General features: G+C 37.2%; 1 protein-coding gene across 3 annotated transcripts in view; it reads left to right on the top strand.

Annotated features, from left to right (window-relative positions):
• NPHP3 (nephrocystin 3) overlaps window positions 1–26,878 on the top strand; it is a 56,727-nt gene that overhangs the window by 14,674 nt on the left and 15,175 nt on the right. For 2 of the 3 annotated variants that reach the window (XM_043874621.1, XM_043874620.1), the window contains exons 7-17: window positions 3,673–3,829; window positions 6,303–6,377; window positions 7,895–8,068; window positions 10,483–10,586; window positions 12,532–12,646; window positions 12,898–13,041; window positions 13,536–13,633; window positions 16,310–16,412; window positions 16,851–16,933; window positions 18,298–18,436; window positions 20,566–20,730. In XM_043874621.1, coding sequence (XP_043730556.1) covers window positions 3,673–3,829; window positions 6,303–6,377; window positions 7,895–8,068; window positions 10,483–10,586; window positions 12,532–12,646; window positions 12,898–13,041; window positions 13,536–13,633; window positions 16,310–16,412; window positions 16,851–16,933; window positions 18,298–18,436; window positions 20,566–20,730 — 1,357 coding nt within the window. The remainder of the gene's footprint in view (window positions 1–3,672; window positions 3,830–6,302; window positions 6,378–7,894; window positions 8,069–10,482; window positions 10,587–12,531; window positions 12,647–12,897; window positions 13,042–13,535; window positions 13,634–16,309; window positions 16,413–16,850; window positions 16,934–18,297; window positions 18,437–20,565; window positions 20,731–26,878) is intronic. The other variant, XM_043874622.1, reaches the window with a different exon arrangement.

The following is a 26,878-nucleotide window of genomic DNA, read 5'->3' as shown; positions in this document are numbered from 1 at the left end:
TTTGGAGTCACTGCTGTCAAGATCCTTTCCCTCACTGGGAGTCACAGTCCACCTCACCTCCCTAGGATGCCCTCCAACACTGTGCTGATCTCTGGACCTGCTGTGGGGGCAGCTCAGATTCTAATCCAGTTTTATTCCTGTATGTTTTTGCCTCCAATGTCCACAGCTATCAGAGCTAGTGTGTTTTCTTTTGTGGGAACTCTCAACGTCCTTTTATATATTCCATAGACACAGAGTCTGCCTAGTTGATCATGTGGATTTAATCTGCAGCTTGTACAGCTGGTGGGAATGTTCTGGGTCTTCTTCCTTAGCCACCCTGCCCCTGGGTTTCAATTGTGGTTTTATTTCCACCTCTGTACCCACCTGTGGGTCACCCACTGGGGTTTGCTTCTGAGGCTATCCTGGAGGGCTTGGGTCTGTCCCAGAGAGGGCTAGTTGCAGAGGCGGTGCAGCTGCTTGGGTCACAGGGGTTCTGGCAGCACCAAGTACTCAGGGGAGTTGGCAGCTGGGGCAGCAGGAAATATAGTGCTCTAGAAGGGTATGGCAACCAGTAGTGGCCAAAATACTCCAGTATTCTTGCCTGAAGAGTCCCCCTGATAGAGAAGCCTGGCAGGCCACAGTGCACAGGGTCGCAAAGAGTTGGACACAACCAAAGCGACCCCGTGTGCATAGCGGCAGGACTTTTTCTGCTTGTGGCAGCTCTGCCCAAGTGAGGGTTTAGCATGAAGGTGGTGCAGCTGCTTGGTGCAGGGCCCGTAGCGGTGCCACGTGCTCAGGTTCACAGACGGCCTCCGCTGCAGGAGTTATGGCCCTGTCGGAGTCTTTTTTCGAGCCTCTGGTAGCTGGCGATCAGAAGGCCTCTTTGGCTAGTCTTTCTCTGTAGCGCCACCCATTCAGACACTTAGAGGGCTCCCTTGCCTGGGGTCCTTCTCTATAGTTCAGTGCATCAGGCACATAGAGGCTGGTGTCCTACTCTGTAGATCGGTGAGTCCAGGCACTTAAACAGTCACCCTGGGTGGCGTCCTACTCTATCTAGTTCCGGTGCGTCAGGCGCTTGATGTTCATCTCTCTGTTGTTCATCTGCTCATGATGGCTGTAGGGAGAGAGAGGCTATGATGATGGCTCTACCCCCTACACATGACTCAGTAGTATTACCTTGCTTCCATGGCTGCCTGGCTGCCTGGCTTTCCTTCACAGGCGTTTCCCACCACGATCTCCTCCCTCACATCCCCTCAGTCCATCTGTCCGCAGTCAACAGCAGCCCTTGCCCTGGGATTGCTCCACAATCCCTAAGTTCCAGCTCCCAGCCTTTGCACCTTCTAGGGGACCTGCGTCCTTGTCCGGATGCATATGGCTGCGGCAAGGACTGTCTGATTCTCATTGCACTCAGGCTGCCACAGATCAGCTGTTTCACCCTCATAAATATTTCTCCTTTGTTTCAGACAGTTGCCCCAATGTGTGGATTGGACCCCTGCTTCAGTTCCCCCACCCGCTGCGGGCAGGTCCAGTCCTGCTAACACTCCTGTTTTCCCACCGAGTTCCTTCATCCTACCGACTTTTTGTGTGGTTCTGTGCATTCTTTTCTGGTGGTCTGGTACTCCTGTCTGCTCTCAGCTGGTGTTCTGCACACACTTCTGTTTCTGAAGGTGTATTCCTGGTGTACCCATGGAGGGACATGTACTCCACATCCACCTACTCCTCCGCTATCTTGTTCTCTCTTCCTAATTGCATTCTTATAATCAAAGGCAATCCTTGAAATTCAAAAAATTCTATGAATTTTCATACTTAAATATTAATAAAAAGTTTCACACTGTTAGGCTTATTTTTGATAGGCTATAAGATTAACATCATTAATGCAAGATCATTTTAATCAGGGGTCAGCAAACCATGGCCCTCAAGTCAAATCCAGTCAGTCACCTGTTTTTATAAATAACATTTTATTGGAACACAGATACGTTCCTTTATTTGTGTGTTGTCTACAGCTGCTTCCACAGTGTACCACCAGTGTTGATTATTTCAGCAGAGACAGTGTGTCCTGCAAAGCCTAAAATGTTGGCTAGCTGGCTCTTCACAGAAAAAGGTGGTGACCCCTGATTTCAGTAATTAGCGTTAACCTTCATTATTTTCTTTGTTCAGATACAGATTGAGAGGCACTTGAACACTTGTATAAGTGTTAGATCATACTTTTAATTCGCTGAGGAGGTAACTACTTAAATCCAGTAAAGTGAGTGGTTTTCTTATAATGTGAATATAATTACACCAGTGAATCTAATCTGCAAACAAAGTTTTTTTGTTTTTTTTTTTATCAGTTAGATATATAGATAGAAGACAGAATAGGATAGATAGAAGGTTAAATAAGGGGTTAATTTTTCTTTCTATACTTTCTACCTGATTGGATTTAATCCTTCCAAAGTGTTTTTTCTCTTTTTATTGAGGACCAACTCTGACTTTAACTGTGTATGGAAGTGTTTGGAGCCCTAGGCTTTACAAGAGACTCTGCAGTATAACCCATCCTCGATCCTTAAGACTATAGAGTATAGTCTGGACAGCCAGACGCCAGGTGGCCCGGGAACCACCTGGTCAAGGAACCTTTTCCCAAAACAAGTTTAAGGATTCCTTCAACTTGATTTCCTCTAGTTGGAGTTCTTTAGCCCCTCCCTGTTTTCCTTTCTTGTTTTGTTTTTATATTTATTAAGAATATATCCTGTCTTATATTTAATATCTGGGTAATATTTTATCTCGGTGGTAGTATATGTCATTTGTTGTTTTTCTTGTTGATTCTTTAATCTTTGCAACCATGTTTTTTTTTTTTTTTTTCCAGTTTTCCTCTTTGTTTTTTCTTCTGTTTTGTATTAGGACTGGTATTTTAGTTTTTTTATGAAAATTCTGAATCATATAATGGCTTTCCCTTGTATATACACACTTATTTGCCTCCCTGGACAAACTTTGATTTAATGCCTTTTAGAAAGGGAAATTGTTTATAGTTTTCCTTGTGATATAGAAAATGCTAATAGTCTATAAGATTTCTAGAATCTAAATAGGAATAGTACAAAGTATAGTTATAGTACATTGTAACAGAATTTCTTTTTAACCTTTACCTCGGTCAAGATTTTTACTAGCTGCCTAGCCTTTCTCATTTGCCTCTGGATCTTTCTTACAGTGTATCTGGGGTATAAAGATTCAGATCATTTATTGGATGAGTAAAGGCTAAAGGACTAGAGAAGAGAAAATCTTGAAACCTTGAGGCTGATGATATTTGTGTTTTAACTTGAGAATTATATAATTGTAAATGCAATTAGGTTTTCCATTTATTTGCAAAGTCTCATGAGTCTTGTCCATTATTCTGAGCAATGTTTAACAGTATTTTTGAGAAGTTTTTTTTAAAAATTAGATTTAAATAAAGTTATGTATGATTTTAAATTTAATTTATTGCATAATTTATTGTCTGCTATTGTCTATTCTGTCTGCTAGTGAATATACTGTACTTTAATATAAGCTAGAACAAAGCTATAAAAAAACATCCATTTTTGGAAAGTTTCACTTGTTCTGTAGCAGGGCCTTTCATGGCCACTTGTCATTATAGGGAATCCCCTTCTCGGCACTTAGGTTAATTGACTAACTGTGTGCCGCCACAGTGCAGTGTAGCACAAGAAATACTGATTTCCAATCTAGCCTTTTATTGGAAGACTGTGAAGAAGCTTTTCTGAAAAACCCCGAAGGCAAACCACGATTAATTTATCATCGTTTGGAGGATGGGAAAGTCAGTTCTGACTCTGTCCAGCAACTGATTGATCAAGTTTCTAACCTGAACAAGACCAGCAAAGCCAAGGTAAAATTCATATGTTGTTTTTAACAACTTGCTTGGGAGAGCAGTGTGCTGGGAAAAAAGCCATGAGGTGGGAGTGACCTGGCATGTTTGAGGAAAGGAAGGAAGCTTGTGTGGCTGGAGCAGAGTGAGTGAGGGGACGGGAGTAGGGGAGGTCACAGGGGGCCAATCCTGAGAAACCTTGGTTTTTCTCACTTAGAGCGAGGTGGGGAGCCACTGAAGGACTTAAACCAAAGAGGAAGAGATGCTGTTGTGACAAGGCTGTCTGGGCCGCTGTGTTGAGAATTGACTGTGGTTTGAAGGGAGGATAGTGGAGGGGGACAGAGCTGGAGAGCTCCTGCCGTTATCCAGAGGAGACTTGCTGGTGGCTCAGACCAGAGGATGTGATGAGAAGTGGTAGGATTCTGGATAAATTTTGACAGAGTCAATAGATTTCCTAACAGATTAGTTGTGGACTATGAGAGAACGAGACATGAATAGTGATATATACCTAAAAAGTGTATGATATGTAAGTGGACAAATCAGAATCATTACTGTGCTTTTTTCTCAAGCACAGAGTCCTTCTATCTATTATTGGCCAAGGATCAGTGTAAGGAAGAGCCTTTTCCTGGTAACCCTTTCTGAGGGCATTGGGAGAAGCCAAAAACTGATGATGAGTAGGAGAAGGATTTGATCATCCCTAGATGCAAAGCAGAATGTATTTTAGAATAGAGATTACGGGCTTTGCATTACTGCATGCTGAGATAACTTGGTAAATGTTTATAGTTAATGATAAGAATATAATTAAACAGCTCTAGGGTTTTCACAAAGTTTCGGTTTCTGTATGTCCAGCCAGAAAATAAGATCAGATGTGAATACAAGCATTTTTCTTGAGGTCAGCATAACACAGTGAAGAGTCTAAGAAAAAAAGAGTACATTTTCATTATAGTTAATCTCCAGAGCCATTTCATCCTATTTTAATTATTTTAGTACCAGCCTACATTACTAGATGCTACAAGGGAAGTTACTTATTCTATAGATACTGCTTTTAAAAATTAGTACACCCCAGGTTGAATTTTTTTATATAGGAGTCACAATCTCTCTACTATGATTATAAATTTAAATGTAGGCTAAACTTCTTTGCTTTGTTTTGTAGAATTGTAGCTTTACTGGCATAAAGATGGATTTTGAATGTTATGTATATTGAATGGTACAGAAATACATAAGATGAAATTAGCTGTTTAATTCATGTGTGTGTGACTGTATGTTTAAGAAAAAAAAAACAAAAAACATGCCCTTTATTCAAGTCATCAAGAGAAGGGACATTCAGCAGAGTGATTAAAACAATAAAGGCTGGTATTTGGCTTTGCCTAGCTTTGGGTTCATAACCCAAAAGGTGAAGTGATTAGCAAGGTATCTACAAGTTTTTACCTGAAACAAAAGTATGAAAATTCAGCCATTGGAGTTTTCCTGAAAAAAAGACTATTCCTTTCACCTGGGGCCAAGCCCCCCCAGCCAAACTGAGAGTGGCAGTTGTGGGGGTACCTTATCCTCTGCACCCCCACCTGCTCCCCAAATGAAGGCCCCCTCAGCCTTGGCTCATGGCCCCCTCCCCCCACCACTCCTCTGGGTCATTCTATAAATATCCCACAAATTTGCTGAGCACCTAGGCCCCAGGTCCACAGAGAAAAGCAGAGGGAGCCCCATTAACTCCCACTAAAGAAAGGCTGGTTCCCCCTGACCACAACCAGGGACCCCAACCCTTCCACGTTTCCTCGGGTTACCTGATTACCCTTCCAAAACAAACAGGCAGAAAGCAAGCAATATTCAGAGAGGGCTTTCATATGAGCCTACCTGTCGAGGTTGCAGGACAAGAAAGAAACAAAAATTATTTCCCCTGAGGCTGTGAGATAAAAAGAATCAAGCCAAACTTAGGAATACTTTCCACACACTCTGCTCCACATGATAAAATCTGCTTCTGTTTGCAGGCAGAGATGGAGGCTCCACGGCCTCGCAGCACACCCAGGGTCTATATGCTGCACCAGGGCCCGAGCACATACCATCCCACCTATCCAGTTCCTTAGCAGGCTCCTGCTCTCCTGTGTCACAGTGGTCAGCTGTGTGCATCAGTCAGACAAAGTGGACTTTCAGTGGTGATGCCAGGTCCCGGACAGAGTTTTGGCATCACCAATACCAGTCACTTTTCCAGATGGACACATAAACCAAAAAAAAGGCATACTTTTTGTTTTATTTGCAACATTGTTCACACAAAATCCCTTGCGTGACCTTAGGTTATTTAACTTGCCTCAGTTTCCTCTTCTAGAAAATGGAGAGAATAACAGTGTCTCCCTTATAGGGCTGTGAGGCCAAGTGAGCTATACACGTGGAGCACTTAGAACAGTTCCTGACGCATAAGCCTGTAGAAATGCTCAGCACCACCTCCTCCTCCGTTAGTGTTGCTTTCTCTTGTTGTTAAACTTCTTTTCTTCCCCCCCAGATCATTGATCACTTGGGAGATCCTGCAGAAGGAGTCTATAAAACCTATATTTATGTGGAAAAGATTATTAAACAGGTAAATATGCATTCCCTATAAGATTTCATCTCAAATATCTTGACTGATTTCAATAAAATTGAGTTTTCCAGAGAAAATCACTTGTTTGCTTTTTTGAAAACAACACCTGGGTTGTGTGCCCTTGTTTCTGGCAAGAGTCCATCCTGTAGTATTATTGTGACATTCCCAGTACCGTGTATCTGTATCTCTCAGCTCACAAACAATTTGATTCTTTAATACCCATCAGGTATAAAATGGATTACAAAAGTGGTAGGTAAAAACCAAGTATTTGAGGGATAATGTTCATCCTGTTCAGTAGAGAGTCTCCTCAGATTCTTTGTGCACCTTGAGTTTTTGTAAATAGAAAAATTCAGGATGGATTGATTTTACTATCCTCCTAACCATAGAGAGGAGTGAAAACATACCTATGTGTCTGAGGTCATGGATCACAGAGACATCTCAAACTAAAAGTTTCTATGATATCTCAGTATTATCTTGAAACTTCATATGAGTTAAATATTTTGCTTGATATTTACCTGTCTTTATTTTTAATATTAAAAATCATTTAAAATTATGTATCAGCAAAAATGCTAATAATGATAATAAAAAGAAGAAGTATTCCCTCTCTTCAAGTAAAATGGGCACAAGAAGATGTTTAGCCTGTGTTTATCCCTACCTGCTGACCTCTCCCTCAGGGTACTGGGAACCCTATTTGAGAAGTAAGGGTTTAGATTACTTTTTTAAAATTAACTTGTGTTAAAGTATGGAGATTTGTTATTAGAGAAAAAGAGTGAGCCCTGAAATAAGATGAATTAAGCAGAATAAATGGTAATAAATGAAAATGGACATACTCACCAACTTTACCACTTGTAGGACAATATATTTTCAGTGATTAATATAAAAAGTAGATATCACAGCAGAGATATTTAATATCAAAAACTCTATCTTAGTAATTAAATTCTTATAAAAATATAAAGCAGCATATATCTTAGATATTAGCACAGTCTTTAAAATTGTTCACTAGCCAGATACAACCCTATTGTGTAACATTTTTCAGAAACCAGATCCCCTCTAATTTTAGTGAAAGAGAGAGGTCTTTGTTTTTATTATTTTAATATTTCTTTGTGTTGTTCTGTTTGTCACTCAGTCGTGTCCAACTCTTTGTGATCCCATGTACTGTAACCCACCAGCTTCCTCTGTTGATGGATTTCTCCAGGCAAGGATACTGGGGTGGGTTGCCATTCCCTTCTTCAGGAGATCTTCCTGATCCAGGGATTGAACCTGGGTCTCCTGCATTGCAGGCCGATTCTTTACTGTCTGAGCCACCAGGGAAGCCCTAATATTTCTTTACCTTTATTTTTAAATTATTACTTAATTTTTTAGTTATAAATCGATCCCTGGAGGTACCACAAAAGGCTATAGGTTTGAACTTGCCGTCAAAGGTAGATGAGGGCCACCTTAGGCCTGTGTGCTGACTATACTGTGACAAGGTCTTCACTTCCTTCATTCACTTTTGTGTGCTTGCTCTTGGTGTTCAGGACATCCTGGGCTTTGAAAACACAGACCTGGACACCAAGGATTTGGGCAGTGAAGATTCTATTCCAGAAGAAGATGATTTTGGTGATGTTCTATGGGACATACATGATGAACAAGAGCAAATGGAAGCTTTTCAGCAAGCTTCAAATTCAGCCCATGAGTTGGGATTCGAGAAAGTAAGCATTTGGTTTACAGCTCCAACAAAAATCAGTTGCGCTTAAAAGCTGTATAATTGTGGTTTAATCTAAGTATAGTCAAGGTTAAGGATTGTGTTAATAACTTCCTCATGGCTTAATTATCCATGTTGAGACATGTGCTTAGGTTTGTGTCATGTGAAAAAAAGTGAGATTCAAATATACTTATGAACATCAAACATGTTTAGTTACAGATTGTGCTTGTGTGCAAAGTCACTTCAGTCATGTCTGACTGTTTGTGACCCTATTTGCCGTAGCCCACCAGGCTCCTCTGTCCATGCGATTCTTTAGGCAAGAATACTGAAGTGGGTTGCCATGCCTTCCTCCAGGGGATCTTCCCAACCCAGGGATTGAACCCATGTCTCTTATGTCTCCTGCATTGGCAGATGGGTTCTTTACCACTAGTGCCACCTGGGAAGCCCTAGTTACAGATTAGATTTATCAACTACATGTTTATTATGCTACCATCTGCAATTCTCTAAGATAATATACCTAGCAAACCTGATAAAAATAGTAAGGCTATCTATTCTTCTAGTTCCTAGAGGAATCAAAATATCAAACATCCGGAAAACAAAGTAGAGTAGTTAATGCAATAGGCAGATCTGTCCTTCAGCATCTTTAAATATATAAGCGAATAAACAAGACTAGAAGTGTACAAAGAATCTATCTTTAAGTTTAAAAATCACTTAATATTTAAAAATTAATAAAAGAATATCTTAAAGAATATTACAGTAATTGTCACTAAAAGCTATGTTTTTATAGAACTTTTAATGGCTTTTATAATTTAGACTGTCAGTTTTATGTCTTGGTTCCACTATTTCCTCACTATGGCTTTTGATCAAGCTACTTAGCTCTAAGATTTGACTTTCTTGTGTATAAAATGAGGATAACTAATAGAACCTACCTCACATGGTTGTTGGGGGGACTAAACCAGATTTTGCACATAAAGCAATTGACACGGTACCCATCCCATGGTAATGTTAAATTGTTATTTCATAAGGAAGGCAAGATGTCACTATTTTGTAATTGAAGAACCTAAGGTTCAGTTTATAGTTTGCCTATGAGCCTACAGAGTGTAGATTGCAGATGTAAGATTTTAACCTAGGTCTTCTGGCTAGAAATCCTATGCTTTCTTCTGTGGCAAGGAGTCTTAATGTGGGAAACACAGGTCTATAAAAAGACTTTGTGTACATGCTCAGTAGTATCTGACTCTTTGCTACCCTATCGACTGTAGCCTGCCAGGCTCCTCTGTCCATGGGATTCTCCAGGCAAGAATACTGGAGTGGGTTGCCATTTCCTCCTCCAAAGGGATCTTCCTGATCCACAGATTGAACCCAGGTCTCCTGAGTCTCCTGCATTGGCAGGCAGATTCTTTACCACTTTAAGCCACCTGGACTTTAGGTGGGGCCATGAACCAAATTGTTAGGTCATACAACCTAACAATTTACGAGGTTTATGAGGTCATAAATCAAATAAGCCCTTTGTTTCTTGAGAAGCATCATTTCTATCACAAATATTTGAATTCCTGGGAAATATGATATGACAAATAGAAAAAACTGATTGAAAAACTATACTAAGTAATTATTTATTGTAATTGCTAGAAATCTCTGCTACCCTAAAGCTCACACAAAACTCCTTATTACACATTCTTTTGATCAGTTATCACATTTACACCACTGATACACTTAAACATCCTAACCCCCAAAATGACTTTGGAAACTCGTTTATAACAACTGAGATATTGCAGTTTTCTGAGCAAGTTCCTTTTCAGCTCTGAACCAGGTTTTCCTATCTGGGGAAGGCCTCAGAAATAAGAGTTCTTGGGCTTTGCATAGAATTCACTCAATTTCAAAAAGATCCTAGGTGGCCTGTCCTAACTTGATTCTCTGTAGCCAGTTCGGTGACTCCAAGGCCTCAGATAAGACCTTCTCATTGTTTCTTAGGAATCCCTGGAAACTGAGATGGTCTTCAGAACAGGTGTTCTTCTGACTAGGAGATATGTGATGCCTGCTGATGATTCCCTCAAGGTCTTCTGTGGTTCTTACCATAGTTCAGGAGCTCAGGGTAATATAGTAGCCTCCCTGCAACATTCTGCAGAACATCTGAACGGTGCAAAGCCCCACAGTGATCTGAAAGGCTGCCCCTCATCCATTAATTTATGTTAATACTGTAGCAGAAGAAATTGGGGCCCATTCTTAGTTTACTCCTTTGGACATATTTAACCAAACATAAAAACAAGCAATTATGAGGGTACTATTGATTAAAAGTAGATTTCATTTTTTCTTGCAGCTTTTCTCCACTGATTTCAGAGGATAATTGGAAATTGACTCTATTTAGCATTTGAAGAGGCATGTTCTTCCTCACAATTTACAATTTAAATTCATTTTTATTTCTAGTACTACCAGCGCCTTAATGATCTTGTGGCAGCACCAGCACCAATTCCACCCCTTCTTGTATCTGGAGGACCAGGCTCTGGAAAGTCCCTTCTTTTATCAAAGTGGTATGATGCGGTGCAATTAAACAGTTATTGTTGTCAGCATTTGAACTACTGAACTCATTCAACAAAGTGAATTATTGCATGTCTACCTTCCTGCAGGGCCTGTATTGAATATTAAAAAAGCAAAAGTAGTAAAATAACAGACTCATGCCCTGAGAAATATACAACTTGAATGTTAGAAGATACAAAATGAGAAAGAAATAGCATTTGTGATTGTGTACATAAATTATGTTGTTGTTTAGTCGTTAAGTCTGACTCTTTTGTGACCTCATGGATTGTAGCCTGTCAGGCTCCGCTGTCCATGGGATTTCCCAGGCAAGAATAGTGGAGTGGGTTGTCATTTCCTTCTCCAGGGGATCTTCCCAACTCAGGGATTGAACTTGCATCTCTTGAGTCCCCTGCACTGGCTGGCTGGTTCTTTACCACTGAGCCACCAGGGAAGCCCATATAAATTGTATAGGTCAGAGCTAAGGGAGTGGTCAATATCAATATCAACAACCTCAGATATGCAGATCACACCACCCTTATGGAAGAATGTGAAGAGGAACTAAAGAGCCTCTTGATGAAATTGAAAGAGGGAGTGAAAAATCTGGCTTAAAACTCAGCATTCAGAAAACTAAGATCATGGCATCTGGTCCCATCACTTCATGGCAAATAGATGGGGAAACAATGGAAACAGTGACAGACTTTATTTTCTTGGCCTCCAAAATCACTGCAGATGATGACTGCAGCCACGAAATTAAAAGACGCTTGCTCCTTGGAAGAAAAGCTATGACCAACCTAGACAGCATATTAAAAAGCAGAGACATTACTTTGCCGACAAAAGTCCATCTAGTCAAAGCCATGGTTTTTCCAGTAGTCATGTATGGATTTGAGATTTGGACCATAAAGAAAGCTGAGCACCGAAAAATTGATGCTTTTGAACTGTGGTGTTGGAGAAGACTCTTGAGAGTCCCTTGGACAGCAAGGAAATCAAACCAGTCCATCCTAAAGGAAATCAATCATGAATATTCATTGCGAGGACTGATGCTGAAGCTGAAGCTCCAATACTTTGGCCACCTGATAAGAACTGACTCATTAGAAAAGACCCTGATGCTGGGAAAGTTTGAAGGCAGGAGGAGAAGGGGATGACAAAAGATAAGATGGATGGTATGAACAACTCAAAGGACATGAGCTTGAGCAAGCTCTGGGAGTTGGTGATTGAAGGGAAGCCTGGCGTGCTGCAGTCCGTGGGGTCACAGAGTTGAACTGAGCAGTTGAACTGAACTGAAGGGGGTGGTCAGTGTGACAGGGAATCAGGTGAATCATAGAGGCGTGTACCTTTATTTTCAGTTACTGGGCTCATCTTTAATGATTCATTGGGATTTTAAATATTTGAAATAAGACAAAGACTATTTAGGGTGAAATAAATCATAAAGAATATCAAAATAAAGGATAATCTTTACTATGAATGTAAAACTAGTTCTTTAAATTATGGACTAAGGTTCATTTAAGCTAATAAACTCTTATTTTAGTTCATCATGTTATTTAAAAACAAGAGGTAAGACCATTTTCTTTCATTCATAGTTATTATTTACATTGAGGAATTACCCTATGTTATTTCCTTTTTATTGCCCTTTTATTAAAAGTTATATTTCAAAATATTATTTTTGTACTTACTGTAGAAACTTCTTTTTTCCTAGGTTAATGTTCATTTTACTAATACTTTAACCTCAAATTTATAGTGTTTTGATTTACATTAGTCACATCAATTTGTAAGTAAAATGAAGCTATAATTTTTAAAGGTTTATTTAAAAAAATCTAAAAGTGGAAATTTCCCATATTAATTCAAAATTAACTGACTGTGTAGTTACTAACAGGTAGCAGTTGATGCTTAATGCATTGTGAATTCTTTTTTGTTGACAGTAAAGGAGGTTTATCAGTCTTACAAAAGGTCTTTTTCTTTCAGGATCCAATTACAACAGAAGAATTCCCCTAACACACTAATTCTTTCTCATTTTGTGGGGAGACCCATGTCAACCAGCTCAGAGGCTTCCTTGATTATTAAACGACTGACTCTAAAGGTAGAATATACCAATTTTGGAGTTACTACAACTTTTATTTAGATTCAGAAGTTGTCTGGCCTGAGGACCTGATGATAAACTAATTTTCAGTATTACCCATTTGTTTTGGTTTTGCATAAGGTTAAAAGTATATTCAATGTTATTGGGTCCTTCTGGTGACAATTTCGGTTTAAAATGCAGAGATAGACATATTTCTCACCAGCTGTGATAAAGTGTAGCTACTTTAATTTGTATGTGTTCTCATTTTGTAGTTGATGCAGCATTCTTGGTCAGTATCTGCTCTGACATTGGATCCTGCCAAGCTTTTGGAAGAATTTCCACGTTGGCTGGAAAAACTCTCTGCCCGTCATCAAGGCAGCATCATCATCATTATTGATTCTATAGATCAAATTCAGGTATGTTTGCACTTTGTAACCTGTTGATACACTCAGAAAGAGACAAAAAATATCAGTAATGACAGATGTTGAAATCATGTTTGTGAGAAAAAAATGTTGATTTTATTTCTTTTATTTCTGCTTAATTTATAGAGAGGAAGCATGTGGATAATACACACACACACACACACACACACACACACACACACACACACACATATATATGCCAGTAGACACTAGTATCTTGTTGGGAATGACAAACTATATTTTCACAATTAGCAAATATTGTTCATTTTGACATAGTTTTAGGGCTTTGACATTTCCTTACGTGCCCAGAATTTGGATCAGTGATGGTAGTGTTTTGCCACTTGTTCTTCTAATTCTGAGATAAATAATCCCCAAATAAGATTTTACCCTTAATAATAATGAGAAATATAATGAGAATTTTATTTTAATTGGAAAGCTTCTGAAATATTTTGAATTAATAGATGGAATTTTGTTCTTATATTTTTAAGCAAGTTGAAAAACACATGAAATGGCTGATAGATCCACTGCCTGTGAATGTAAGAGTAATTGTTTCTGTGAATGTAGAAACATGCCCTCCAGCATGGAGGTAAGCTGCTAACATTAGTTATTTCTGGTTACATGAAATATTTGAAGTAGAAAGAAAGGTTTTTGATACGTGATTATTCCTCATATTTTTCATATAAGTGGGAGTGAGGATAGGGAGAAGTGGACAAATTCAGGAAAAGGATGCAATCTATAGCATTTTGTGGGAAGTTAGATCTGAGATGTGAGGGAGAAGACTAGGATGGCCTCCAGGTTTCTGGCTTGAGAAATTAAGTAAACTGTGGTTCCATAAACTAAGATGGGAAACACAAAGGACAGGCAGGTTTGTGGAGGAAAAGTCATGAGTTTTGTTTTCAGACATGGTTTGTTTGAGTTGTCAATTATAGCTCCAATTGGTGATTTCTGGTAGGCAGTTAAATTTATGGGTGAGGAAAACAAGGGAAGAGCTGGGCCAGGAAAAATAAGACTAGACACCCGTGATCCTGAAATGCAAGTCCAATACTTAAAAAGGGATGCAGTGGTTGAGTTCTATGAAGTGGTGTTTTTCAATCTATTTTTGTCTCCCTACCCCAGGAGCCTTTTTAGTAATTTTCTTCCTAATCACCTCCCTACCAAGAAATTTTAGTATCACACATATACCATATATAAATTCATGAATGTAAACAGATACATGTGTATTTGTTGTTCAGTTGCTAAGTCATGTCCAACTCTTTGCAACCCCATGGACTGCAACACGCCAGGTTTTCTTGTCCTTCACTATCTCCCAGAGTTTGTTCAAACTCATACCCATTGAGTCGGTGATACCATCGAACCATCTAATCCTCTGTCTCCCCCTTCTCCTCTTGCCTTCAATCTTTTCCAGCATTAGGGTCTTTTCCAGTAAGTTAGCACTTTCCATCAGGTGGCCAAAGTATTGGAGCTTCAGCTTCAGCATCAGTCCTTCCAATGAATATTCAGGGTTGATTTCCTTTAGGATTGACTGGTTTGATCTCCTTGCTGTCCAAGGGACTCTCAAGAGTCTTCTCTGGCACCACAATTCGAAAGCATCAATTCTTCAGCACTCAGTTTTCTTGCAAAGATTAAAAGTATGCTCAGTGCAATTGGGTCCTTTTGGTGATAATTTTGGTTTAAAATGCAGAGATAGAAATATTTCTCACCAGCTGTGAGAAACATGACTCATATCCATACATGACTATTGGAAAAAGCATAGCTTTGACTATATGGACCTTTGCCGGCAAAGTGATGTTTCTGCTTTTTAATATGTGGTCTAGGTTTGTCATAGTTTTTCTTCCAAGGAGCAAGTGTAATTTTGTGGCTGCAGTCACTGTCCACAGTGATTTTGAAGCCCAAGAAAATAAAAACTGTCACTGTTTCCACTTTTTCCCCAGCTGTTTGCCATGAAGTGAAGGGCCCAGATGCTATGATCTTCATTTTTTGAATGTAGAGTTTTAAGCCAGCTTTATCACTCTTTCACCTTCCTCAAGATATTCTTTAGTTCCTCTTTGCTTTCTGCATTAGGGTGGTGTCATCTGCATATCTGAGGTTATTGATATTTCTCCCAGCAATCTTGATTCCAGCTTGTGAGTCATGCAGCCTGGCATTTTGCATGATGTACTCTGCATATAAGTTAAATAAGCTGGGTGACAATATACAGACTTGATGAACTCCTTTCCCAATTTTTAACCAATCTGTTGTTCCATGTCCAGTTCTAACTGTTGCTTCTTGACTTGCATACAGGTTTCTCAGGAGACAGATAAGGTGGTCTGGTATTCCCATTTCTTTAAGCATTTTCCACAGTTTGTTGTGATCCACACAGTCAATGGCTTTAGCCTAGTCAATGAAACAGAAATAGATGTTATTCCGGAACTCTCTTGCTTTTTCTATGAGCCAACGGATGCTGGCAATTTGATCTCTGATTCCTCTGCCCTTTCTAAATCCAGCTTGTACATCTGGAAGTTCTTGGTCATGTACTGTTGAAGCCTAGCTTGAAGGATTTTGAGCATAATCTTGCTAGCATGTGAAATGAGTGTAATTGTACAATAGTTTGAACATTCTTTGGCATTGCCTTTCTTTGGGATTGGAGTGAAAATGGACATTTTTCAGTCTTGTGGCCACTGCTGAGTTTTCCAAATTCGCTGGCATAGTGAGTGCAGCACTTTCACAGCACCATCCTTTAGGATTTGAAATAGCTAAGCTGGAATTCCATCACCTTCACTAGCTTGATGGGGAGGGGAAGTCTTACGCTTTTTATGTAAAAAGCACAGATTTGTGGTTTATAAAAAGCATAAGATTCCCCTTCTCCAACAAAGAATTTCAGCACTTCATTGAGGATGGATGTTATAGGGTGATTAAATTTGACTGAATTACAAGTAATGTTTGGTCAAAGACTGTGTCTGGCACTGTTCCTCATAGGTACCAATACAAATGTTATTTTACTAATCATATAGAACATAGAACTAGAAATGTTTTACCAGTTTACTGTCAATATATAAGCTTTTATCTTATAACAGTGTTTGTTGTGATTAGTTGCTAAAAGTAATGACATGCATGTTATAACATGTATAAAGGAAATAATGTTACTTAATATGTTTAACAGATTAATTTTATGAAGGTAGTATAAAAAATTCTTATAATGGACTTTGATTTGTATTATGGGAAGATTACAGCTTTGTTGTTTTATTAGAAAAGAATTTAATTTTTCTTTTTCTTTAAATAAAAGGCTGTGGCCTACACTTCATCTTGACCCTTTAAATCCAAAAGATGCAAAATCTATTATAATTGCAGAATGCCACTCTGTAGACATTAAATTGAGTAAAGAGCAGGTAAGTATTTTTAATTTTGCTGCTCTCTTTTACTCTCTATAGCTTTCTTTATTAAAAAAAAATACCTTATATGAGACTTAAAATTCAATATAGGAACGCTGTATGGTTCCAAGAAAATTGGACTAGTTATTAGTTTGTTAAATGCATTTACCCTTAAACTAATAACAGATATAGAACAAGCAATAAAAAAGACTTTGGTCTTAAGGCTTACTTTACTATATTATATTAAGCAGTATTTTAAAAGTGAAAAAGCATTTGTATGTTGACAGCACTTGTGGTTTACCACAACACGGCAGTGATGCCATTGATGAGGTGGCAGGAACTTTGTTATTTCTGCAGGGACGTTTGCTGATGGCTCAGTTGTAAAGGCCACTTAACTCCAGGGTGGTTTTGTATTTTTGTTTTGTTTTGTTTTGTTTTTTTGGTTAACTGGTACAGGAGAAGAAGCTAGAACGACACTGTCGTTCTGCTACAACCTGCAATGCTCTTTACGTCACTCTTTTCGGCAAAATGATTGCACGGTAAGTGGTAGTTATTTTATGTCATCTTCAGCAATTTTGTGTTTGCTGCAGAATGCTTCCTCACTGTGTGAAACAGAACTGATCATTATGGCAATCTCTCAGGCCACTAAGATTCTGGGGTTCTAACTGTGATACTGTAACTTGACTGTGATACTGTGACTTGACTGAAAATTGCTAGCCCTTGAATATTAGAACTTGTTGGATATATTTGTCTGGTTTTCATCACACTAACCTTTTTTCAACTTGAGGCTGCAAAAGAAGGCCACCTTTGTTCTAAATTGTCACCTTGAGGCCCCTAGTTTTGGGAAAGTGAGGAGGTAAATGAGGCATAAAAAATGTTACTTCAGGCATCTTTCAGTATTGGTAGATAGGTATATTGGTAGGAATTTTTAAGTGTCTCTGTTCCCACATCCTGATAAACATTTCGTCTTACAGCAGAGACTTCTGTTTTAGACATTCTCTGTAATGTGCCTTTATATACGCAGTAGAGTTTTACTACTTTTACTTCTTCAGGACAGCCTCACCTTGTCTGTTTGCAACCAGAGGTAAAAAAAAAAAAAGACTAATGCTTGTTTTGGTATTCATCAGAGTAGGTTATAATCCTAGCACAATTCATTTTGTGGAAACTTAATCTAGTACTGTTGTCTCTCAATTCCACATTCTCACCTGAAGCACCAAATGTGAAATGAAAAAAATCTTTCAAAACTTTGAATTGCCTATATTTTCACTGACCCCTCCCACTGTCCCCAGAGTTGTGGCAGTGAATCTGAGAATATCAGTGGCTTGCATGAGTACAATTCAAAAGTGTTAAGTCATGCATTTTGTATTTTTTGTTATCTCTTTTAAGAGGGAGTATGGACCATTTTTTGTTTTTTCACCATTCTTTACATATTAAAGAAAGAAACTACTGGTAAATATTATGTAATGTTTTAAAACAAACCCTATCTACTGTTTTCTTTAAGCTGATGTTTTCCAAATTCTGGTTCTATTTGTTTAAATTTAGTTTGCATGGCTAACTAATAATACTTATTTGTAATTATTTTCTTGCTTCCTGTATGTAGGTGGTGTGCATCTAGATGTACCATGTCTTCTTTTTATGTTCCATAGTGTGCAGTAACTACTTGATACATAGTTAAGTCCCAGCATATGTTTATTGCATTGAATTAAATGGTATACTGAAACAACTCTGACGATTCTAGCAGCCCCATAAAACGAACGTTTTCCTGGGCCATGTTTTATTGAATTCCTGTTGTTACCAGTTGAACAGTATAAAAAAAGATAAAGTAGAGCATTGTTTTTATTTACCCCAATTATTCAGTTGTTGGCAGACTGTAAGAAATTAAATTTGTTCTCAATTCCAACAGTGCTGGGAGAGCAGGCAATTTAGATAAAATCCTTCTTCAGTGTTTCCAGTGTCAAGATACTGTTTCATTATATAGGCTTGTTCTGCGATCTATCCAGGAGTCCATGGCAAATGATACAGATAAAGAACTAATGAAACAGGTAAAATGTAATAAACTTATAAAGGGAAGATTATTTTGCCATGTTTGCATCTGTGTGTGAATTGAAGTAAATGGTAAATCCATGTAATGTTAAATATGTTTCAAGCATATACTATACCCACTGCCATAGCATGCTTATGACCAGAAGTGATATCTCAGGGAATCTTCATTTTCCTGATTATCAAGGAGATTTTTCATCTTTTCACGCTTCTTGGCTATTCTTGTTTCATCTTCTGTGAATTGCTGGGTCAGGTCCTTTACCCATTTTTTAACTGAGTTGACTTTTTCTTGTTGATCTGTTAGTTTTTAAAGGTTCTGGATATTGAATACAAATTCTTTGTTATAGAGTTTACAAATCATTATCTTCCCTGTTCTTGTGTTTTAACCTTATAACATCATTATACAATGTTTTGTTTTAATAAAGTCAGATTTAGCCACAGTTTCTTTTATGGTTTATGCCTGTTTATCTTATTTTTTTAAAATCCTTTGCTGTCATAAAAGTGATTTCATATTTTTCCCTTCAAAATATTTTATGATTTTGTTCTGCATGTTTAAGTCCTTAATGCATATTACATATTTTTATCTATTGTGCGAGGAAGGAATCTAATTGTTTTTTTTTTTTTTTTGCCACGCTGCACAGCTTGAAGGATCTTAGTTCCATGACCAGGAGTTGAACCTGGGATACTGCAGGGAATTCCCAGGAGCCTAATTCTTAATCTTTTAAAATATAGCTAGTTAATTGTTCATTTTACTTTATATATCTCTTCTACTGATTTGAAATGCCACCTCTCAGGTATCAAGCTCATATATAAACATGAGTCTGTTTCTAGGCTCTTCTGTTCCAATTTACATTCCTTATCAATACCACTGTCTTAACTATTAGAACTTGAAAGTAAGCTTTGATATTTCATTGGGTAAACCCCCTCTTAATATTTTTCATAGTTTTCTTGGCTCATTTCCCATGCGTATTTTTAGAATTGGCTCAGCAAGTGCCATGGAAATTCAATATGCAATTTTAATTGGAATTGCACTGAATTTAGAGGCTAATTTGGAGAAAATTATCTTATATCTTCTCCTTCATGAAAAGCTAGATAGTTCTCCATTTATTTAGTCATCTTCTTGAATGATTTTCAAATAACATTTTATCTTCTTTCCCATAAAAGTTTTGAACATCTTTTGGAGAAGGAAATGGCAACCCACTCCAGTATTCTTGCCTGGGAAATCCCATGGACAGAGGAGCCTGGTGGGCTACAGTCCATGGGTTTGCAGAGTCAGACACGACTTAGGGATTAAACAAACCCTCTGATACTCCTTGTGAACCCACTAACACTCAAGCAGCAGCAACAACTACAAGACAGGGATGTGAATGAGGAAATAAATCCTTGATTATGTTAAAAAAAAAAAAAAAGTTTTGAACATCTTTTGTTAAAATTTGCTTCTAATGACTCTGTAGTAGTTAAAATAACCTGTAAAACTTTTTTGTTGCTGGCTATTCAACTTAGTTTTTGGAAATTTACTAACAACCTTGCTGACCCTTATAGTTTAACCTGGATCCATTTTTATGTTTATTTCTCAGCTTGGGGGGTTCCTGTAGGTTGGACTTTTCATTCTACCTCCAAGCCCACAAGCTTCCTTGTCTTCTTGTTCTGCTATTTATCTATATAAATTTTCAGTTTCCTACTTGTTTGGGATACTTGGGGGATTTCCCTTTCTTTTCTGAAGGTTCAATTATGATTTTAGAAATGTTTTTTTACTTGTTGTTATCTGATATTAAGAGGCATTTGTACTAAGAGGGGTGTTTTCTTCCACCATCTTCCCAGAATTGGAACTCTATCATTAGTTTTATTAATACATTTCTTGCAGTTTTAATTTCACTAAACTTTTTCTATGTGTATGTTATCTTTGGCATGCTAGATTTTATATGTACAGTGTCTTATTCTTGATTAGTGTCTTTTGGAAAGTGTGTTTTATTTTGAGAAATCTGTTTCTTGGTTTATTAAATCACTTGAATGATAAATTTGAACAAGTTAATAAGAATTATGACATTTTAAAAGAATTATGGACATTTTAATGATTTAGTTAACAATAGAGGTACTGTATAATCACTGTCAATTTATTTTATCTACCTAGATTCTCTGCCTTGTAAATATTAGTCACAATGGTGTGAATGAGTCAGAATTGATGGAACTCTATCCTGAGATGTCCTGGACTGTCTTGACCTCCCTTATTTACAGTTTACACAAAATGTGTTTGTTGACTTATGGTTGTGGTTTGCTCAAGTTTCAACATCTACAGGTAAATGTTTTCTTAGTAAGGTTTTTTCACTTATTGAAATGTCCACATATCATTGCATATGTATCATGCTATATAATACCATATTATTTCAAATATTTCAATTATAAGACAAAATTGAAATCTCAAATTTGACATTACAGATATTTTTCCAGTAATTTTAGGTTAGATACAAAATTTGGCTAATATTCTTATGAAGTAAATACCTTTGTGAAATGGCTATTACTTTAAAAGGTAGTTTTTTCTGAAAGAGAAAAATGTCTTTTCAATTTTATGTTTCATTGTATTATTGGTATATTATACATGTTTTGAGAGCGCGGGCTCTGTCACTCTGCCTCAGATCACAGCCCAGCTCTTTACAGCTTCATGTAACCCTGGGCATGTTCTCTGAGTCTTGGGCTGATGTTTTCAGCTTACCTCAGGGGTTGTGAAGATAATTAATTGAAGTTGTGAATAATTAATTGGTCCTGGTGAAGTCCTAAACATGATTTCTAGCACATAGTAAATAATGACTAATATAACTCTTTTTTTTTTTTACCATATAATTTGCATCTGTTAATCCCAAATTCCCAATCCTTCCCTCCACAACTACCCCTTCCCCTTGGAAAACACAAATCTCTTTTCTATGTCTGTGATTCTGTTTCATAGATATGTTCATTTGTGTCATATTTCAGAACCCACATGTAAGTGGTAATCATACAGTTTGTTTCTTTCTGACTTCGCTTAGTATGATAATCACTAGGTCCATCCATGCTGCATTTCAATTATTTTGTTTATGGCTGAGTAAATATTCCATTGTATATATGTACCATGTATTTTTTATCCATTCTCCTATTGATGGACATTTAGGTTTTTTCCATGTCTTGGCTATTGTAAAGAGAACTACCATGAATACAGAAGTGCATGTAAATTATAGTTTTTTCTGGACATATGCCAAGAGTGGAATTGCCAGATCTTATGATTACTCTATTTTTAGTTTTTTAAGAAACCTCCATGCTGTTTTCCATAGTGCTGTACCAGCTTACATCCCTACCAGCACTATAGGAGGGTTCCCTTTTCTCTACACCCTCTGCAACATTTGTTATTTGTAGACTTTAATGATGGCCATTCTGACTGGTGTGAGATGGTACCTCACTGTAGTTTCGATTTACATTTCTCTAAAAATTAGCAATGATGTATCTTGTCATATGCCTGTTCACCATCTGTGTCTTCTTTAGAGATATATCTACTTAGGTCTTCTGCCCATTTCTTGATTGGGTTGTTTGGTTTTTTGTTATTGAGTTGTATGAGCTGTTGGTATATTTTGGAAACTAAACCACTGTTGGTCACATCATTTGCAAATATATTCTCCCTGTTTTTTTTTTGTTTGTTTGTTTATGATTTCCTTTGCTGTACAGAAGCTTATAAATTTGATTAAGCCCTGTTGGTTTAGTTTTGCTTTTATTTCTATTGCCTTAGGAGACTGACCAGAAAGCATTGGTACAATTTATGTCAGAGAATGTTTTGCCTATGTTCTCTTCTATGAGTTTTATGGTGTCATGTCTTATATTTAAGTCTTTAAGTCATTTTGAGTTTGTTTTTGTGTATGGTGAGAGGATGTGTTCTAACTTCACTGATTTACATGCAGCTGTACAACTTTCTTAACACCACTTGCTGAAGAGATTGTCTTTTCTCCATTGTATATTCTTGCTTCCTTTGTCGAAAATTAATTGACAGCGGGTGTGTGGGTTTTTCTTGGCTATTTCGGTCCATTGATCCATAGGTCTGTTTTTGTGCCAATACCATGGTGTTTGGATTGCTATAGCTTTGTAGTATTGTCTGAAGTCTTGGGGGGTTATGCCTCCTGCTTTGTTCTTTTTCCTAAGGATTGCTTTGGCAGTTCTGTGTCTTTTTATGGTTCCATATAAATTTTAGAATCATTTGTTCTAGTTCTATGAAAAATGTCATGGGTAATTTGGTAGGGATCACATTAAATCTGTAGTTTGCTTTGGGTAGTATGTCCATTTTAACAATATTAATTCTTCCAATCCAAGAGCATGGGATATCTTCTATTTTTTTGAATCATATTCAGTTTCATTTATTAATGTTTTATAGCTCTCAGCATATAAGTCTTTCACCTCCTTGGTAAGATTTACACCTAAGTATTTTATTTTTTACTATGACTTTAAAAGGAATATTTTTTTACATTCTCTAATATTTCATTGTTAGTGTAAAGAAATACAACTGATTTCTTTATGTTAATTTTATATCCTACTATCTTCCTGAATTCATTTATCTGTTCTAGTAGTTTATATGTGGAGTCTTTAAAGTTTTCTATATGCAGCATCATGTCATCTGCATATAATGACAATTTTGATTCTTCCCTGCCAACTTGAATACCTTTTACTTTTTTTTTTTTGCCTGATTACTGTGTCTAGGACTTCAAATACTATGCTGAAGAGAAGTGGGGAGAGTGGGCATCTTTGTCTTCTTCCAGATTTTAGTGAAAAGGCCTTCATCTTTTCACCATTGAGTATTATACTGGCTGTGAGCCTGTCATAAATAGCTTTTATTATGCTGAGATATGTTCCCTTTGGATCTACTTTGGTAAGAGTTTTTATCATAGATGAATGTTGAATATTCTCAAATAGTTTTTCTGCCTTTATTGAGATAATCATGTGTTGTCTTTTCTTTTGTTGATGTGGTATATCACATTAATTAATTTGCATATATTAAATCATCCTTATGACTCTGGGATGAATCCACTTTGGTTGTGGTGGTGTATGATCTTTATGTGTTGTTGAATTGGGTTTGTTAATATGTTGTTAAGAATTTTTGCAACTATGTTCATCAAAGATGGCCTATAATTTTCTTTTTCAGAAGTGCCTGGTGTGGTATCAAGATGATGGTGGCTTCATAGAGTTTCTTTGGGAATGTACCTTTCTCTTCAGTCTTTTAGAAGAGTTTAGGAAAGATTGGTATAAGTTCTTCCTTGTATGTTGGGTAGAGTTCACTTGTGAAGCCATCTGGCCTTGGACTTTTGTTTGTAAGGAGTTTATAAATTACAGATTCTATTTTACTTCCAGTTATTGGTCTGTTCAAGTTATTTATTTCTTCTTGATTCAGTTTTGCTGGGTTGTATGTTTCTAGAAAGTTGTCCATTTCTTCTAAGTTGTTGAATTTGTTGACCTGTAATTGTTCCTATTATTCTCTTATGGCCCTCATACCAAAAAATATTAAGTCCACACAGGCTACACAGGGATGCTCCCACATAAAAATGGTCCTCCAAGACCACAGTAGATAGCTGTTTCTCCGAAATCCACAGAGTAAGAGAAATATAAGTAAAATGAAGCAGAGGAACCACTCCCAAATAAAAGATCAAGAGAATTCCCCTGAAAGAACAAACAATGAGACAGACTTCTTCAGTCTAATAGACACTGAAACAAGATAATGAAAATACTGAAGGAATTAAAAAGGACTATTCATAGTAATATAGGTTACTGTAAAAAGAGACTAGAAACTAGAAGGAGGAGCCAAGAAAAAGTAGAAAATTCACTTGCTGAAATGAAAGCTGAGCTAAAGGCAATGAATTGAAGAATAAATAATGCAGAAGAATGAATAAGTCATCTGGAAGACAGAATAATGGAAATCACCCTATCAGAACAGCAGACAGAAAACCAAATGAATAAAAAAAAAAAAAAAGAAAGCAATATAAGAGACCTATGGGATATTATAAAAGCATGTCAGTCTATACATAATAGGGATCCCAGAAGGAGAAGAAAGAGAGAAAGGGGATTGAAAATATATTTGAAGAAATTATGCCTGAAAATGTCCCAAACCTAAAGAAAGAAACATATCCTCCTGTGTACAGGAGGCACAGAAGGTCCCAAACAAGATAAACCCAAACAGACCTATATCAATACATACTATAATAACAAATGGCAAAAGTTAAATATAAAGAGGGCAAGAGAATAAGGGGGTGATAGAGGATGAGATGGTTGGATAGCATCACTGACTCAATGGACATGAGTTTGAACAAACTCTGGGAAATAGTGAAGGATGGGGAAGCCTGGCATGCTGCAGTTCATGTGGTTGCAGAGTCAGACATGACTTAGCAACTGAATAACAACAAAATATAAAGAGAAGATACTAAAGGAAGCAAGAGAAAAACAAAGAGTTAATTATAAGGGAATCCCCATAAGGCTATCAGCTGATTTCTCTACAGAAACATTATAGGCCAGAATAGAATGACAAAGTCCTAAAACAGAAAAATCTGTAACCCAGGATACTCTACCCTCCAAGATTATCATTTAGAATTTTTCAGACTAGCGAAAACTAAAAGAAAACAGCAACAAACACTAAACCCAGCCTATATTAAAAGGTCTTATCTAAATAGGAGAGAAGTAAGAATCAACAGAAAGATAAAACCACAATTGGAAAGTAAATCATTTAAATAAGCTGGTTGTTATTTAGTCGCAAAGTCATGTCCGACTCTTCTGCGATCTCATTGACTGTAGCCCTCCAGGCTCCTCTGTTCATGGATTTCCCAGGCAAGAATACTGGAGTGGGTTGCCATTTCCTTCTCTAGGGGATCTTCCCAACCCAGGGATTGAACCTGCATCTCATTCATTGGCAGGCAAATTTACCACTGAACCACCGGGTACACAAATACTTAAAAATTTCTGTGAAAGTGATGATAACCACAATAAACAGCTGAAGGACAAACATGAAGATATAAAAGAGGACATCAAGATCATAAAATGTGGGGGACGAGCATACGAAAATGTAGATTTTTTTTCCCCTAGAATGTGTTCGAGCCGTATATCTACCAGTCTGAGGCAAGCAGATATAGGAAGGGGGTTAGCATACATGAAACATAGGGTAACCACAAATCAAAAACATATGATAGATTTACAAAAACCGAAAAGAAGATGACATAAGCATAATGCAAAAGAAAATCATCAAACCCCAAAAGGAAAAAGAAAAAGAAAGGAACAAAGAAGAAATATAAAATCATGGGAAAACATGATTTAAAATAGCAATAAATACATTTCTATTAGTAATTACTTTAAATGCCAATGGACTAGATGCTCAAATCAAAAGACTTAGTAGCAGAAAGGATTAAAAAAAAAAGAGTCTAGAATATGCTGCCTACAAGAGACTCATTTTAGGGCAAATGATACACATAGATTGAAAGTGAGAGGATGGAGAAAACCACTTCAAGCAAATGGAAATGACAAGAAAGCAGGGGTTACAATATTCATATCAGACAAAATAGACTTTAAGTCAAAGGCTATAAAGAGAGATAAAGAAGGATACTATATTATGATAAAAGGATCGGTACAAGGAGATGATATTACACTCATCAACATATATTCAGTCAATATAGGAGCAACTAAATACATAAAACAAATACTAACAGACCTAAAGGGATAAATTGATGGGAATACAATAATAATAGGAGACTTTAGCACTTGACTCACATCAATGGACAGATCTTTGAGATAGAAAATCAGTAAAGCAACAGCCAGCCAAAATGATACAAAATAATAGTTAGACTTAGTTGATATTTTCAAGACATTACATCCAAAATAGCAGAATACACATTCTGTTCAAGTGCTCATGGAACGTTCTCTAGGATTGAGCATGTGTGTGTGTGTGTTCAGTCCTGTCCAGTTCTTTACAACCCCCTGGACTGTAGCCCACCAGACCCCTCTGTCCATGGAATTTTCCAGGCAAGAATACAGGAGTGAGTTGCCATCCCCTTCTCCAGAGTATCTTCCCTTGAACCCACATCTCTTAAGTCTCTTGCATTAGCAGGCAGGTTCTTTACCACTAATGCCACCTGGGAAGCCCTTCAATGCCATGGTTAATTTATATATGTAAACTAATGTAAATAAATTCTTTCATTTGAGTATGCTGTGTTACATGTAGGTGTGGAATATTTGTAATTTCACAGGCTTATCTTTCTCCTTTGTAGTATTAATATATCACTTAAATATAGTTTGCTGTTTTTAGTACTTTTGCAGTCCACATTTCAGATTTTTAATGTATTCACTAAAAGTTTGGATTGTATTATATTTTGAGTTCTAACAGGAATTCTCATGTCAGTTGTCACATAAATATATACTGAATTTTTAAATATTCTAATGCTATTTCTACTATACAACTA

This window comes from Cervus elaphus, chromosome 19, assembly GCF_910594005.1.
Source record: "Cervus elaphus chromosome 19, mCerEla1.1, whole genome shotgun sequence".
NCBI classification, from domain to species: Eukaryota; Metazoa; Chordata; class Mammalia; order Artiodactyla; family Cervidae; genus Cervus; species Cervus elaphus.
Note: the sequence above shows the minus strand (reverse complement) of the source record. Positions and strands in the feature narration are given on the sequence as shown.